This window comes from Homalodisca vitripennis, chromosome 5 (genome assembly GCF_021130785.1).
Source record: "Homalodisca vitripennis isolate AUS2020 chromosome 5, UT_GWSS_2.1, whole genome shotgun sequence".
Classification (NCBI taxonomy): domain Eukaryota; kingdom Metazoa; phylum Arthropoda; class Insecta; order Hemiptera; family Cicadellidae; genus Homalodisca; species Homalodisca vitripennis.
The window spans coordinates 151,258,791-151,274,084 of record NC_060211.1 but is presented as its reverse complement, the minus strand read 5'-3'; the positions used below and the strand labels follow the sequence as shown (position 1 = coordinate 151,274,084).

The window sequence follows — 15,294 nt, the reverse complement described above, 5'->3', positions numbered from 1 at the left end:
GCAATCATAGTTACTCATAAAACCAATGTAAACACATTTGCTTAGCTGAATACCATGTACTGACAAGCACCATTATTTAACTCGATGTTACCAACACAAAAATGAAGTCTCATGTAAAGTTATAAGTTTTTATATTGGTTCTTTCTTACATATAGTTATAATCTATAAATATAGTTAATAATATATAGTAAATATAAATATTAATCAATGATATGTAGCTTGGAAATACGGACATACATAAATAATGTATTTCTGAATCTCGATTTTTAGGCTTTTCTAATGATCAGATAGTTGTTCCATGCATCTAAAAATAGTAAACTTTTCGACTGAAATATAATTATAACGGTTTATTGCTTCACAAGTTATAAAATGCTGGTTTACAATTTATAATTATAAATTAACGCTTAAAATATTTATTTGCAGCATTAAATAATGAAGCTGTTTTCCCCTATATTGGAAAAGGCTTTAGGCGTTACGCGAAACAAATTGAAATGGCAAGTGGTCGGTGTAAAATTACGGAGCTAAAAAAACCCGAGAGTTAATTTACCTAAGTGTTTAGTCTCCAGCCTTGGTTTGTTTGAGGGCTAAACGCTCACCAGAGTGCATTTTATTTAAATATTTAGCGATTAAATTATTTGTTAATTACTCCAGCCCTTTTTATATTTAGCTAAATACCAGTAATATGTAGAAAACATTTCTACAAAATCTTGACTATTCCACTTTGTGTTAAGTATATGATAAGTTAATTTTGTTCTTGTTTGAAAAATAGTTAAGAATTCTCATGCAATGTATAGTTACCAACCAAATTATTATTATGATAACCCCATAGTTTAGGAACTGTAGAAACGCTATTTGTAAAATCATGTTACTGTTAAAAGATTTAACATTAAAAACAAAATGTAATGTATATTGGATTTCTGTAATATTTATTTGATTATTGAACCTAATATGATACATTTCCATAACAGTTGAGAAAGCAAATCATTACACGAAGGTTATATCGATATTATATGTTTCCATTACAAAGCTACCATTAAATTTTCAAGATAACACGATAAATTCGTAACAAAACGTAAGCAGATATAAAAATTTCTATTAGGTGAGTACTAAAATACTCCAACTAACAATCAAAAGGCATACGCAACTGTAGAAAAATTTATCAGTTTGTACGTAAGAGTTTAAGATTAGGTCAGCACCTAACAAGGCAATATTTTTTATATCCCATTGAAAATAGGGCTACTGATATAAAGTTTTGTTAGACGCTGAAAAAGTATCGTAAAATATGATGCATTATTAGATAACATGATAATTTCTGACAAAATATGACATTTGTAATAAATTATCTGGAGACAAAACTAATCAAGGATTTTATCGATTTCTCTATGAATAGTTAGATATTAAAAGTAAAGAATAAGATCGAAATAAAAGATTAAAAATAAAAACAAATTGGTACAGTATGTACTCGTATATCAATTTTAGCTCCGGTGAGTACGGTAAAATGATTAACAGTATATTACGTCTCAATGAAATGAAGAAATCTCCACTCTAAGAATAGATCATTTTTGGTAATTGAGGACTTTGCCCGAAAAAGGCGCTAGGAACGGACCGGATGGACACCCCAGCCCTCAGAAGACTGCCAGAATGGGTCGCGAAATGGAGTACCTGTCTCTGTAACTCCTGCCTCCACCTGCTATACTTCTCCAAACCTTGGAGGCTGCTAAGCTCATCCTCCTTCCAAAGCCGCTCATAAACCTTAACCTACCTGACAGCTACCGCCCTGTTACCCTCCCTCCTCCTTGCACGGTCTAAGAACCTCGAGCGACTCATTATGGTCCGATTCTTCAAGGACTTCCACATAATGATACGTGACGACCAGTACGGTTTCTGTCGGAGTCATTCCACCACCCTCTGTGGAACCACTGAGTGTTCTCCGACCTCGCGGACACCCAAAACCAGGGACTCATCATCACGGTAGTCTCACTCGATGTCTGCAATGCCTTCGACAGCGTCTGGCATTAGAGACTGAAAGGTTGGTCCACAGTCCACTTACACGAAACGTATTGTGGCTCCTTAAGTCTTACCTGGAGGCAGGAGATTCATTGTCACGGTAGAGAAAGCCGCGTCGTCTGACCAACCCATCACAGCGAGCGTTCCACAGGTATCATTGCTTGATCCAGTATCTGTGGTACAGAAATAACATTCCTTTCATCCCCAGGATGTCACTCGCCCTGTACGTGGACGTCACGTCACGCTATTCTACTGAGAGTCAGCCACCATCCTCCAATTACGTGTTTAATTGAGGCTGATGGAGCAACTGCATTGCTGGCTGGGAAGATGTAAGTTGAAGGTCACCAAGGCTATCAAGTATATTTGATAGTCGTCCTCAACAGTACAACTGGCCGCGCTGTTAAGGGAAGGTTACGCCTCGGCATGGCCGCTCGTCAAGGGCTGTCGGCCTTTTAAGAACTCACTCCAGGCTAACTGCCAACACAAAATTGCTCTACAAGATGATAGTTTGCCCTTTTTTGACATACGTTGCCCCCACCTGGTATCCACACACCTCCAAGACGATCTGGATGGCGCTGGAAGCTTTCAAGTACAGAACGGTTCGCCAACTGACGAGAACACCATGGTTTGTCAAGAACCCGGGCGTTCTGCAGTCTGCAGAACTACATCATAGACCATGCGAGGGCCATGTACATAGCGGCGGCTGAGTCTCCATGGGAGAAATCCGGGAGTGGTGATCAGAAAAACTGTTCATCCCTGAAAGATAACCCAACTGAAAGTTCTGCTATACGGCCCACCATAAACTTCACGTGCCAAGACAGACTTTAACGGGCTGTAACAAAACTATTATGCTGAATACACGACTGTACAAATCACTGAATATATACTACATACAAACAAAATATACCGACTTTACTGCACCAATAGCCCCACCTGGCGTTGATGCCACGCTGACAAGCAGCCATTCTGCTTGTTGGAGAGTCGCTGCCACAGAAAGAGACTTCGGGCAAGTCTCAGCCTACTGACTGCCTGCCTTGATGGAATAAGTAATAGACTGAAGGTTTTCCATGCAACTTCCATAAGCCATTTACGTGGAATATGGAGTGGTGTAAAAGTAACTTGGTTATTTAAATCGGTCATTTGAAAAACTATATCGTAAAACACACGATTAAAAACAAAAGTGTTATTAGATAAATAATACATTTATAATAAAGATAAATATTACATTTCATTTTAAAACAGACCCAATCAATAGCAAGATCTGTATGTGTATAACGTATCAAAATCTCGTTTTCTCACCACGTGACTAATCCTACCCTTCCAGTACGTGACGCTGATGTCCATTTCCTGTGTGTCAGTCACGTGACGAATGAGAGAGAGGAAGTCCGGCACAGCTAAGGCCTATTTCCGGTCTTTCGACAGTTAAACCTCCTTTTTCACAGTCTACGTAAGAGTGATCAATGACACATTCTTCACGCTAGACAGGTGTTGTTTTAATCTTGCCTTATTCCACCATCCAATATAGCGTATGAAAGCTTTACCATACTTTTAAGTATTAGGAATCTTTTCATTTATTACAAATACAGGGAAAATGGACAAGGCTAAACTGAAGTTTCAAGAAAATTAATTTACAGACACATCCTACAGTGTGTATTAATACGGTACCTTTAACAATATAATGGCATAAGATTTCGCTTAGGTATTTTTTTATTCCATACAGGAGGAGGCAGAATTTTAAATATATTTCGAATAAATTTGTATTTGTGACGTATAGTGCATGCAATTAGAAGAGGCGTATACTTAAGATCCGAAGTCTTAGTACAAACATCTTGTTTGTATTTTAATGAAATAACATTCCTTTTTATTAAAATTCCTCGCTGTCCGTCACTTATACTGTAAATGTGATGTTATTGTAGCTCCTTTTAGAGGGTCAAAATGTGTATCCTGGTGTTATTTCGTTCCACGATTGCAATATGTAGGCCGTATATTTTATGTTACTACGGCAGGGTCGAGAAATTCTGTCACTCCGTGTTTTTGTGGAGAATAAAGTCAGGGATTTCAGTTTATACTGATTTGCATAAGGTATTTTACGATACGTATAAAAATATATGATAGGGGAAATACCAATATTTTAACCCACCCCTTCGTACCTCTCCTACAACCTAGCTTGTAACCCCGAGGTATGCTTGCGAATGTTCTGTTTGGACTGAAATTTATACCTTGGATTTGTTTCTACTTAGAGGATAAAGGTCAAATAAGGTACAATGTGAACATTTTTACTTCGAAAGTTCTTTTAATAAGTGAGTTATGACAAAATCAACTAGTTACCATTAAAATAATTCAACTGCCTTTGAGAAAAGAAATTTTATGTTAATAAGTACAAAAAATAACTAAAATTATAAAATTACCAGTTTTACAGTAGTCCAATACACGAAATGGGTGTAAGTATTTAAATATTACCATAATAATTGATGAAAAATATTCCAAGTTAGTAACTTTGTCTACGCATGTGTTGATTTTAATGTAGTGGGTAGAACTTAATGTATGAGGTAGTGTTGGTGTAATAACACCAGTGAATCAATCAAATGCTGAGAATGTAAATTCTTTTAACTAAGGGCTGTAATGAAGTTCAGATCTTAGATCACAAATATTTCTGTTAAAATACATATACGTAACGATCATACATCAAAGCATAGATGTTACGGATTTATTAAGCTCATTACAAGAATCCTACCAAGAGCCACGTTATAATAGAAATTAAGAGAGTTACTATAACTAAATTTGGCTTATATTAAACTACCATCTGGTTATTTGAATTGAGTTCACGTGATAATTTCATATTTTAATATAATGTTACTTTTATGATCTTTTTAATTCTTCGAACATTAACAATATTAATGTAAATATATTTCATGTTATAAACGTTTACGCCGCCGTAAAGCATATCCTATCATGTATCATGCTTTCCTGTAAAGTTCACGGATCGTTACCATATATTCCTAACCGTATGTAAAAGTTACAATGTAAAATTGTGAACTAAAGCTCTAAAGCAAGTGATTTGAATTCTAAAAGACATTTTAGGATTTTAAAATATTTTAAAACATGTGTACATGTTGTCAATGTATTTTTGTTTCATACATGTTTAATACAAAAATATTTAATTTATACTCCCATGCAAGTTACAACTGAATAAGATCGGTGATCAGAAAAATAATTAGTCTTTCTTCTTATTTCTCACTATTCAATCAAAGGATAAATAAAAGCAATGTTCAAAAACATATGTATCCAACTACATTAAATTAGTTCAAAGAGAACAAAAAGTATGAGTTTTACTTTGGTTAACAGTAGCAATGAAAACACAACTTTATATTTTGTTGTAAGTAATAGAAGGAAAAGTAAAAGATAAATGTTGTTTTAAAATAGCGTACCACGTCTGAAATTGTGACGATTTATCTAGAACTGGTTTATACAATCTGACAATATATTAGCAGACTGTTTTCTTTTAAAACGCAATATACAATCGCATTTGTTCTGCTAAGTCTAGTCGTACATTTCCCGTTTCGCTACGTTTCTAGCGGAAACAATACCTTTTATAGATGTAGTACGTTTGAGTCTCGATGGTTATGTCTCATGTCGTACCTTTTAAAATCTAATTCAGTTCAAACCACGATAAAATATATCATTACCCTTTATATACTTACACTCTATGCCTTGCGGTAACCAATATGAAAACAAAATTATTCAAAACATGTTGGTACAATTAAAAGCAAAGAAACATTCCATGATGAAAGACTAACCATCTTTAGTTTCTTTTGCATATACAGTACGAGAGTTTACTCTTTATGGAGTTTATGTATGTTACTGGTATCTTTTGCCTGAAGGAACAGGATTTTTCCGGACATTTGCCATCGTTCAGTGAAACAAGAAAACAGTAACACTACGTTTCGAGATCTGCAATCTGATCTCTTCTTCAGGTATTTTGATCTTTTGCTGGGATTTTTCTGTTTGTTCAGGATTAATGTGGTGCAAACGGTTTTCGCTTAGAATAGTGGTTTAATTTAAAAGATACAAGATTTTTAAATCTTAAAAAATAAATAATATTTAATATTCTTCTGCATGGAGGAACAGTCATTCAAAAGTAAAATGATGAAAAACGCATAATTAAAAATTGAGAAAAAGAATTGAAAATAAGTAAATGAATTGTTATGGAATTTACATGATAGATTATTAACAGGTTAACATGTTTTTGTATTATTACTTATTTATTGGCTTTTATTATTATATTACATAAATATATTCTTGACGAAAAAATATTATAAAAATGTTATTTTCTTAAGATTTTTATTACAATTCTAATGGTACCTACTATTGTTAATCGACGTATAAGCGAAAAAGGCCACTTTAAATGTAGCCTTGCATAAGAGAGAGAGTGAGAGCAACATACATGAATGTGAAAATAGCTGATACCTCTCAATTGACAAAATGTACTTAAAACAAATATTGATAATTCCATGCATGTTGTGGTTTGGTAATTGTAATAGCGAATATCACAGATGTAGTCTATAGTGAGTGAAGACTGTCTTATAACATTCACATTTTTATTTCATTAGAAAATGTGGAAACTGTTCAGTTTAATTTTAATCGAATGAATATATCCCTTTAATTTAATATATTTTTGTTTAATAACTGTTTTTATTACAAACCCTAATATAAAAGATAAACAGTAAGAGGAGTTGGCTCATTAAAATTGAAAGTCCACAAGTGGATCATTAGGGAGTTCTCTTTAACTAGAATAAAGTCTTAAAGTTTGTACGGGCTATTATCAACGATTCTTTCAAATAATGTCATTATTTATGCAGAGACGAGAATGGCTAATTTGTCCCAAGACACCACCCAGAGAGTACAACTTAGCTTATTACAAACTTTGCCTAATTAGTGTGAGTTTCATTACGCCATTACTCTGAAAATTTCGAAGCATTTCATACTATTTATAGATTATTTTTATTTTATATTTATCTGTTTTGTTTTAGAGTTTAAGTTGTAAAAAACTGCAAATTGTAATATTTTGCATACATAAGACGCATTTTTGTAGCTTAAAATTCATTTTAATTTTTTTAGTTCTAAAAAAGTTTTCTTATTAAAATTTTGTATTTTGTATTTTTTTATCGTCGTAATGATTTTAGAAATATAAAGCATAATCGTCTGAGCGTTAGCGAAGGTTAAAACTCAAACAGCTAGCAAAATTTCATATCTGTCTTTATTATTGATCTGTTTGTCTATCTGTCTGTCCGCAAGATATTTTGAAAACAGTCAGATCTGTATACTAAATATTTATTATGTATCTTATTTCTATGTAGCCAATACTGAGTTCAATAACTGAGCATGTAAAATTTTACGTCGGCCTAATGTGTAACTATGGTGGAAACGAAAAATTATCACAATAAATAAACTTTTAAGGAAAGTATATGAGATTTTTAAATGTAAAATACTAATACAAATAACATCTCAACACATACATCATCTTGTTGTGAATTGTAATAAACAAAACTATCAATGTATCATTTTCTAGATAAATCAAAACAAATTTTCAAATATAGATTTAAGCTTGCATGAAGCTTTATTTTTAGGGAGAGAAGAATGTGTACCATGATGGTGCATATTCAACCACTGAATTTGGCTGAATGGCACTTAAGGCTGGCTGACTCAATTTTTTCTTTTGTCTACTGGGTGGATGTAAAAATTCTTTTCTTTGGATATCAGTATTTGTTTTTTTAACATTTGGTTCAACAGGACAATAAAATTAGCAATAAACTTGAAATTTTGCATGCAACCTCAGCGAAGTCTCTTACGTCATATGTCGTTCTAATACCTTCTCATTATTATATATATATATATATATATATATATATATATATATATATGTATATATATATATATATATATATATATATATGTATATATATAATTCATATATATTATAATATATTATATATATATTATTATATATTATACAATATATATACATATGTATTATATATATATATATAAAATGAATGGTAGCACATTCAACCAGCAAGTGAGAGATCCGGGTTCGACTCCCGGCGGAGCAAGTATTTTTTGTGATACAATGTTTATTAAAATTAAATAAGGCTATTTGCCATTTATACAATTTAATGTCGTTTGACAGGTATTTGGCGAAATAATAAAAAAAAAATTGAATCGGAAAAGTAAGCGCTCTGTGATGTAATGGTACCACATTCACCCGGCAAGTGAAAGATCAGGGTTCGACTCTCGGCGGAGCAAGTACTTTTTGTGGTTCAATGTTTATTGAAATTATATATAAATATATATATATATATATATATATATATATATATATATATACACACACACACATTACTTTTAATTATGATATTAGTGTAGAACCGAGATGTAGCACAAGATAGTTTGTACCAAAATGATTTACAATGCATCATTTTGACAATATTGACTATTTACAGTTTTATTAGCAATAAATTAAAATTTAACATGTTAGGATACTCTACTTACAAAATAAATAGTATTTTTTTTTAATAAACTAAATTGTTATGTCGTTGCATGAGAGGGACAAAATTACATATTTATATAAGTAGAAAGTGGATATTATTTACCAAATGTCTTATTATATAATATAAAATACAGTATTTAGAAGAATTATAATTACAGCTATATTAATTACTCGTATATGATAATTATCAAAATTATAATACAATTTAAAATATAATTTGAAAGCATATATAAAGTAATAAACATATTTGTAATCGAAGTGTTAGTAAAAAAATACTGCAGTGCGGCATCTGCGAGGCGTGGAAGGAAGTAGTAGCAAGAACAGGAACGTACAGGTTGTCGAAAATAAAGAATGTAAAACAGTTTTGCCCGGTGTAGATACAAATTCCTTTCTTGGCGGCCCTCCAAACACTATTGGCTCTTTACAGCTTAACATAGCTCACGTTAGGCCCCAGAGGAATTTACTGTTTTCTTGTGGATTACCCTACCACAGTAAGTAATATTACAACATTCCTGTGGTGAATAATGTTTCGGTTGAATAAAGTAATAGTACCTGAAGTAATTTTTTGGCTGAGCGATAGTAAAGTCTACTACTTGAGGACCTGGAAAAATGTAACTTCTGTCTAACTATCTATTTGTCTGTCTGTCCGTACTACGTTATGTGAACGAACGGACGTTCCGACTAGAAACATTACGTGACTTCATGTATAATGTACATTAACATCGAGTGATTTCATATAATTTGGCTAAGCATTAGTAAAAAACTGTACATAGTTCTTATAGTTAATTATGATAGCAACAAGAAAGCAAGCTGAGTATAATCATATAAAACTTTAAAATGTGACATATTAACACATTAAGCGTAATAAAGTGAAAAAACGACATGGCTTACTTCTAGCTTGTTTATTTTATTTTGGTTGTGTAATAGCACATATTATTTTGGCAGTAATCATATTGTAGTCTCGTTATTAAATTTCCAAAAATATTAAAAGTGGTGACAATCGTTTGCGAACGCATAGCACATTCTTTAGGAAAAAAACCTAACTCCTATTTGAGATTAGCATGTTACTACTGCCTAATTTTTATGAAAGTTTATTGAAAAAAACGTCTGGTATATTGACTCCACGACAAAAGTAGATCTAGGTAGAACTTGATAATAGACTTGTAAATGTTCTATGAAGAGAAGGCACTTGCTTTGTGAGGGTCTCTATTCCATAGGAAGGAATTTTGACATTTTGGCTCTGCAAAATCTTTTAAGAACCAACCTATTGTTAGTGCAGCTTTTTGTAAAGTACAGACTTTAAAGATACCTAGTCTCTGAAAGACTCCAAACTATTTATAGACTACAGTATATAGAAGGATGAACCCTCTCGTCTCTGGAATCAATAAATCTGAGGAATTGAATTAGATATCCGGCCATATAGTCTCCAAGAGATTAGATTAAGGCTCTTTTTAAGTATTATAAAACCTCCAGATAACCTCTATAAAATACATAAACCGGGCCTTCTTGAAGCCTTCACAATCAATAATAGTCAGCAGCCTCTACTTCTAATAAGTCTGATGTATTGAATGGTGTTTGACCAATCGAGCCTCTTAAAGACTTTGGCCCCATCCCAGAAGATAGAAGATTCATTGGTAGCCAAACAAAATGTAAAACATTTACAGTTTATAAATCAATTAGTTCTCGAGATATTACCCTTTTATCAAGCTTAGTTAAATCGCAAGGAAAGACATTCACATCATCAAGTAGTTTTTATACAAAAAAGCTGATAAATCATATCGAAGGACCTGATAGAATTAAAAGAAAGTTTTACAAACCGTTTTATATCCCTTATGGAACCATGTCAATGAAATTTTATGTTCTAAAAATATTGAGATCAAAAATATATTTTTTTACAGTTAACTCTTCTGTGACGTAAAAGTTTTACTTAATTTACTGGAAGAAGATTTAACCCATAAGAGACTACTGTGACCATATGGTCACAGTTTCAGTATTTTATTTTTTGGGTTGGTATGCCTGATTCATGAAGCTGGTTTTGATTTTTTCTTAGCCAGCTGACAGAACAAGAGTTATTCTTCACCTGTTAGTGTTATTGTTTGATGGTTGGTTTCAGTTGTGAGGAACAGTAAAGTATTAAATTTACTTATGTTACAACATGGCTGATTTTCTTGACAACAATTGGTTGTAAGTATTATAACTTTTTTATATATAAGATAAACATATCTGAAAATATGTCCTATGTTATTTCATAAGCTTTTAACTGGTTATGTTTTAAAGAAAATGCTATGTCAGTTTTAGGTTATGTCCATAGGCCACCTCAAACTTTTACTGTGACCATATGGTCACAGTAGGCTTTCATATGAACAAAAACAATAATATTGAATATGTTTTACCATAATTTTTATTTCGCCTCTCATGTTTGTGAGGTATATATATTACATTATTATCCTTCATTTGTTGTTTTAGGCAACAACTGTCACTGGCCGAGGGATTTACTGTAGCCGAAGCTGTCGATGTAATTGAAAACTTTGTTGATGACGGGAATCTCGACACCTCAGACGTTGACATCTTTATTGCCCCCCCAGAAAATGATATCCTCACTGATGAAGACTCTCTGGTCCAGAAGACGAAGGTGGTACCATAAATAATTTGAACGGTGGACAACTATCAGCTCCCGCAGAAATAAGAGTAAGAAGACTTTGTAATCTTGTTGAATCAAGTTGCACGGAAACTACAAGATAAAAAACATCGAACCTGGATTGATGGCGACATGGAAGCTCAGAAGACTCTTGCTTTTCAAGCATACAACTACAGTAAGTTCAGTTCTTTAAGCCCAGTTGAACTTTTTGAGCTATTCATCAACAACAGTGTTTATTGAATTGCTAGTTAAAAATACAAACAAGTACGCTTTTATTCAAAAACTGCCCAGACCCAAAGGTTACGGAGGAAGAAATGAAATGCTTTTTTAGCAATTTTTGTTACTGTCAGGATACAATGAACTGCCTGGTAAGAAATGCTATTGGGATTCTGGACTAGATATGAAAAATGAAATGGTCTGTCAAGCAATGAGACGTGATAGATTTATTCAAATTATGCGCTTTTTGCACTGTGCAGATAACTCTGAGACAATTCCAAATGACAAAATGTGGAAAATGAGGCCACTTATGAACTTACTCAAATGTAAATGTCTTGACAATTTTGTACCATCTGAGTTTTTGTGTTTTGATGAGTCCATGGTAAAGTACTATGGCAAACATGGATGTAAGCAATTTTTGAAAGGGAAACCTATCCGTTTTGGCTACAAGATTTTGGAGCCTAAATACTGATACATTGGGTACTTGATCAATTTTTGAGATTTTTCAAGGGAAGAACACAACAACAAATGAAACATATTCAAAGCTATTTGGGAAATCAGCAGCTCCTCTTGTATCAATGCTGGATGAAATACCTCAAGATGAGTTACCCTACCAGTTGTTTTTTGACAATTTGTTTACAAGTCCAGCACTGATGAAACATCTGAAAGATAGAGGTTATGGTTCTACAGGAACTGTCCCGAATCAACAGATTGCCAAAAGACTGCCCTCTTTCATCAAAAAAAGATATGCAAAATGAATCTCGAGGAAGCTTTCAATGTAAAATAGAAAAAGAAGATGGCATATTTGTCGCTCGCTGGAAAGACAATAGTGTTGTTACAGTCGCATCGACATCATATGGTATTGAGCCTATTGCTAGTGTGAAGCGCTTCTCTCAGTCAGAAAAGAAATATCTCCACATTCAACAACCCTTTGTGATAAAACAGTATAATCACCACATGGGAGGGACGGACCTTATGGATGAGGACATAAGCACCCACAGAATTGGGATCAGGGGAAAGAAGTGGTGGTGGCCTTTGTTTACATGGCTTATAGATCTGGGCACCACTAATGCTTGGGCGACTTCTCAGATTGTCAGGGAACAAAATGACAAAACTGACATTTTAGAAGAGAAATAGTTCAATGCTACTTAACAAGGTACAAGACTCCTCCAGCTCTTCCCGGCCCAAGTACTTCAAGAAAGGTCTTCGTTGCAAAAAATAAAAATAGTCTACGCTACGATGGTCTACATCACTATGTAATACCAACAGAAAAGCGCAGGAGGTGCGCAAATAGATTGTGCAGTTCTGTAGGAAGAACAGCTTGCAAAAAATGTGACGTCGGCCTGTGTGTAAAATGTTTCGAGAACTATCACAAACTGCAGTAGGCTACTATATATGTCACTCTGGAGTCTACAAAAACTTTATAATAATCTGATTTACTTTACTTAATAGTTTAATGTTTTAAAAGTAAATAATAAAGTAAAGTTTCATATAATGCGATTGGTTGTTTATTTATTCGGAAAAGGTATCTTAAAAGCCTACTGTGACCATATGGTCACACACAAATTTTCGATATAGATACATCACTAGAATAAAATCAATAATTTTCCAATAACAAAAAAGCTTATAGAAAAGGGTTTAAATACAAAATAATTTCAAATTCCACAGAAAATAATTCCAGTCCTTTATGGGTTAAATGTATGGTAATAATAAAATAATATTAAATCTCATTAATTCTTAGTGCAATAGCAAATAGAAATACATGTCTATTCAAAGAGTCAAGGGGGATTTCAGTAAGGATTCAAAAGGCACTAAAGTAGAAATTTCATTACATAAATCCAAGTTAGTAAATAAAAGGTTTCTCCAAAATGAACAAAACCATTTCCAGAGAGCTATCAAAAGACACTCCTATATATGTAAATGAATTCAATGTAAGACAAATATCACAACTGGAGAAGTAAGAAAACGTAAAAGATTTACAGCTTGTAGATGTTTACGTTCGTTATAGTGGTAGTTTACATACTGAATTTTAAGAAAAAGGAGTAAAATAAAACACTTCAAGAGTTTTTAAAACTTACTTTACTTAACATGAGGTTACATAAACAATAATAAAAACATACGTAATTGCATAAATAATTTATTTTGGTATATAACCATTTAGTTACAGTCGGTAAAAGTTGTAGAAGATTTTTGTAATTCAAATACTTTTTTATTAAACATGCTTTTTGAAAAGTCACGTGTAGTTAATCTCATCAATACACTGTAATAGTTGTTTATAGATAGTACCATAATGCATACAAGGGCTACTCTACAAAAGAGTAGCATAAATACTGCCCTTGCCACAAATCTCGATTTCTCTTCTAAGACAGATAAGAATGTGAGCTTCGTTAAAAGGTCACACATAGATATTTGCTTCTTTTACAAACATGATTTACTGACATCAGTCTTGACTACACAATACGTTAGTTGACTGAGGATTAAAATTCCTTCACAGACTGCCCACATGTCGATACCACGAGTATGCAAGGTCAAGGACAAAGTTTATACGCAACATCATTGCATCGCTGAGGCTACATGTAAAATTTAATATCTATAGCATATTAAAATGACACATGTTTGAGTACAGTTTGTTTGGCAATTTATGTATTCTGTAATTTTTACTTTACCATTCTAATCTATCCCTATCCCTCTATCCCTAATCACTCACTGAGGTTGCTATACTCGGCTCATTCCCTATCCCTTAGTGCGGCTGGTATTCTATGTTGCTGGTTTATCTCTAATCCGGACAAGGGGGTGAAAATACGGTAAAGGCATTTCATAACTACGATTTTTTTAGCGGGGGAGGGGGGTTATTATGTTTGTAGACTACACCAACCGAATTGTATGGACTCCATTTTAGTAATAGATATTTTGGGCAAATAAAAAAAATTAACAGTCGACTTTCATCCAATCTGGATACCTATTATACATATATTTGTATGCATTTTTGGGTTGTATTTCACTTATTGCCTTCATATCAGATCAGATTTTATATTCGGTGCATAGGTCATGCCAAATTGAAGCTAGCAATTTTAATAAGAATAGTTTTTTTATTCATTTGTGAGTTTAATACTATAGTAGGTTAAATATAATAGGTTGAAGTCAGTATTTCTAATCGGATCCTGGAACAAATTACCATAGTCATTATACTAGATTTGGTCTTGTGACAGTGGACATAGTGTTAACTTAATTTTGTGACTGCTGATATGGTTTACCTACAAAAAATCCATTCCGACCTCATTTTATTTATTATAAAAACCATTTTTAAACAATCGATATTAACATTATTCACATAATATTCAGATATTTAATCTACCAATAACGACTGTAACTGTGGAACTATTGTCTGGGAGGATATATATTAGACCTGAAGCTGCAGAAAGTATCTGGGTCGAGTGCAGAGAGCCAATACGTCGGGTGTAAGTAAACACTTTAATCTGAGGCAGTAAATCGTCCCCTCGCCTCCTTCAGTTCCAATACCGGCTAATGAGTTATACTGCGCTGTTTGAAAATACGTTAATATAACATTAGTTACGTCCCCAAGTCAATTTGTACATTTCCAGGAATAGTAATTTCCTATTTCAAAATAAATATAAATTTATTTATATCAGTTTTAATATAAGTACAAGTAGGTTAACAATACAGTAGCAAATTAATATATTACCAACAAGTTGTCAATAATCACTAACTGTTTTAAATCTAAAACATTACAATAAAACAGTATAATAAAATGTTATAATTAAAATGTCAACAAAATGTATGCACAATAGTACAAATGGAGTTTCAATTACATTTAAATTTAAACCTTTAGGAGATTTAAAACCGAATTAATGTTTTACAGAAGATA

General features: G+C 32.9%; 1 protein-coding gene across 1 annotated transcript; it reads left to right on the top strand.

The window, feature by feature from the left end:
• The first annotated feature begins 10,644 nt into the window (after nucleotides 1-10,644).
• LOC124363663 (piggyBac transposable element-derived protein 3-like) lies at nucleotides 10,645-12,545 on the top strand. Its single transcript, XM_046818923.1, has 3 exons — nucleotides 10,645-10,738; nucleotides 11,021-11,189; nucleotides 12,099-12,545. The coding sequence occupies exons 1-3, from the start codon at nucleotides 10,710-10,712 to the stop codon at nucleotides 12,543-12,545; spliced, it is 645 nt and encodes a 214-aa protein (XP_046674879.1). The 5' UTR covers nucleotides 10,645-10,709.
• Nucleotides 12,546-15,294: the final 2,749 nt, after the last annotated feature.

Excerpts from the sequence above, each read along its gene's own strand:
- LOC124363663 (XM_046818923.1), top strand. The coding sequence starts at position 10,710 with ATGGCTGATTTTCTTGACAACAATTGGTT. Across the intron at positions 10,739-11,020 it reads TTTCTTGACAACAATTGGTT|GCAACAACTGTCACTGGCCG; the intron begins GTAAGTATTATA and ends TTGTTGTTTTAG. Across the intron at positions 11,190-12,098 it reads TGGTCCAGAAGACGAAGGTG|GAACTGTCCCGAATCAACAG; the intron begins GTACCATAAATA and ends ATGGTTCTACAG.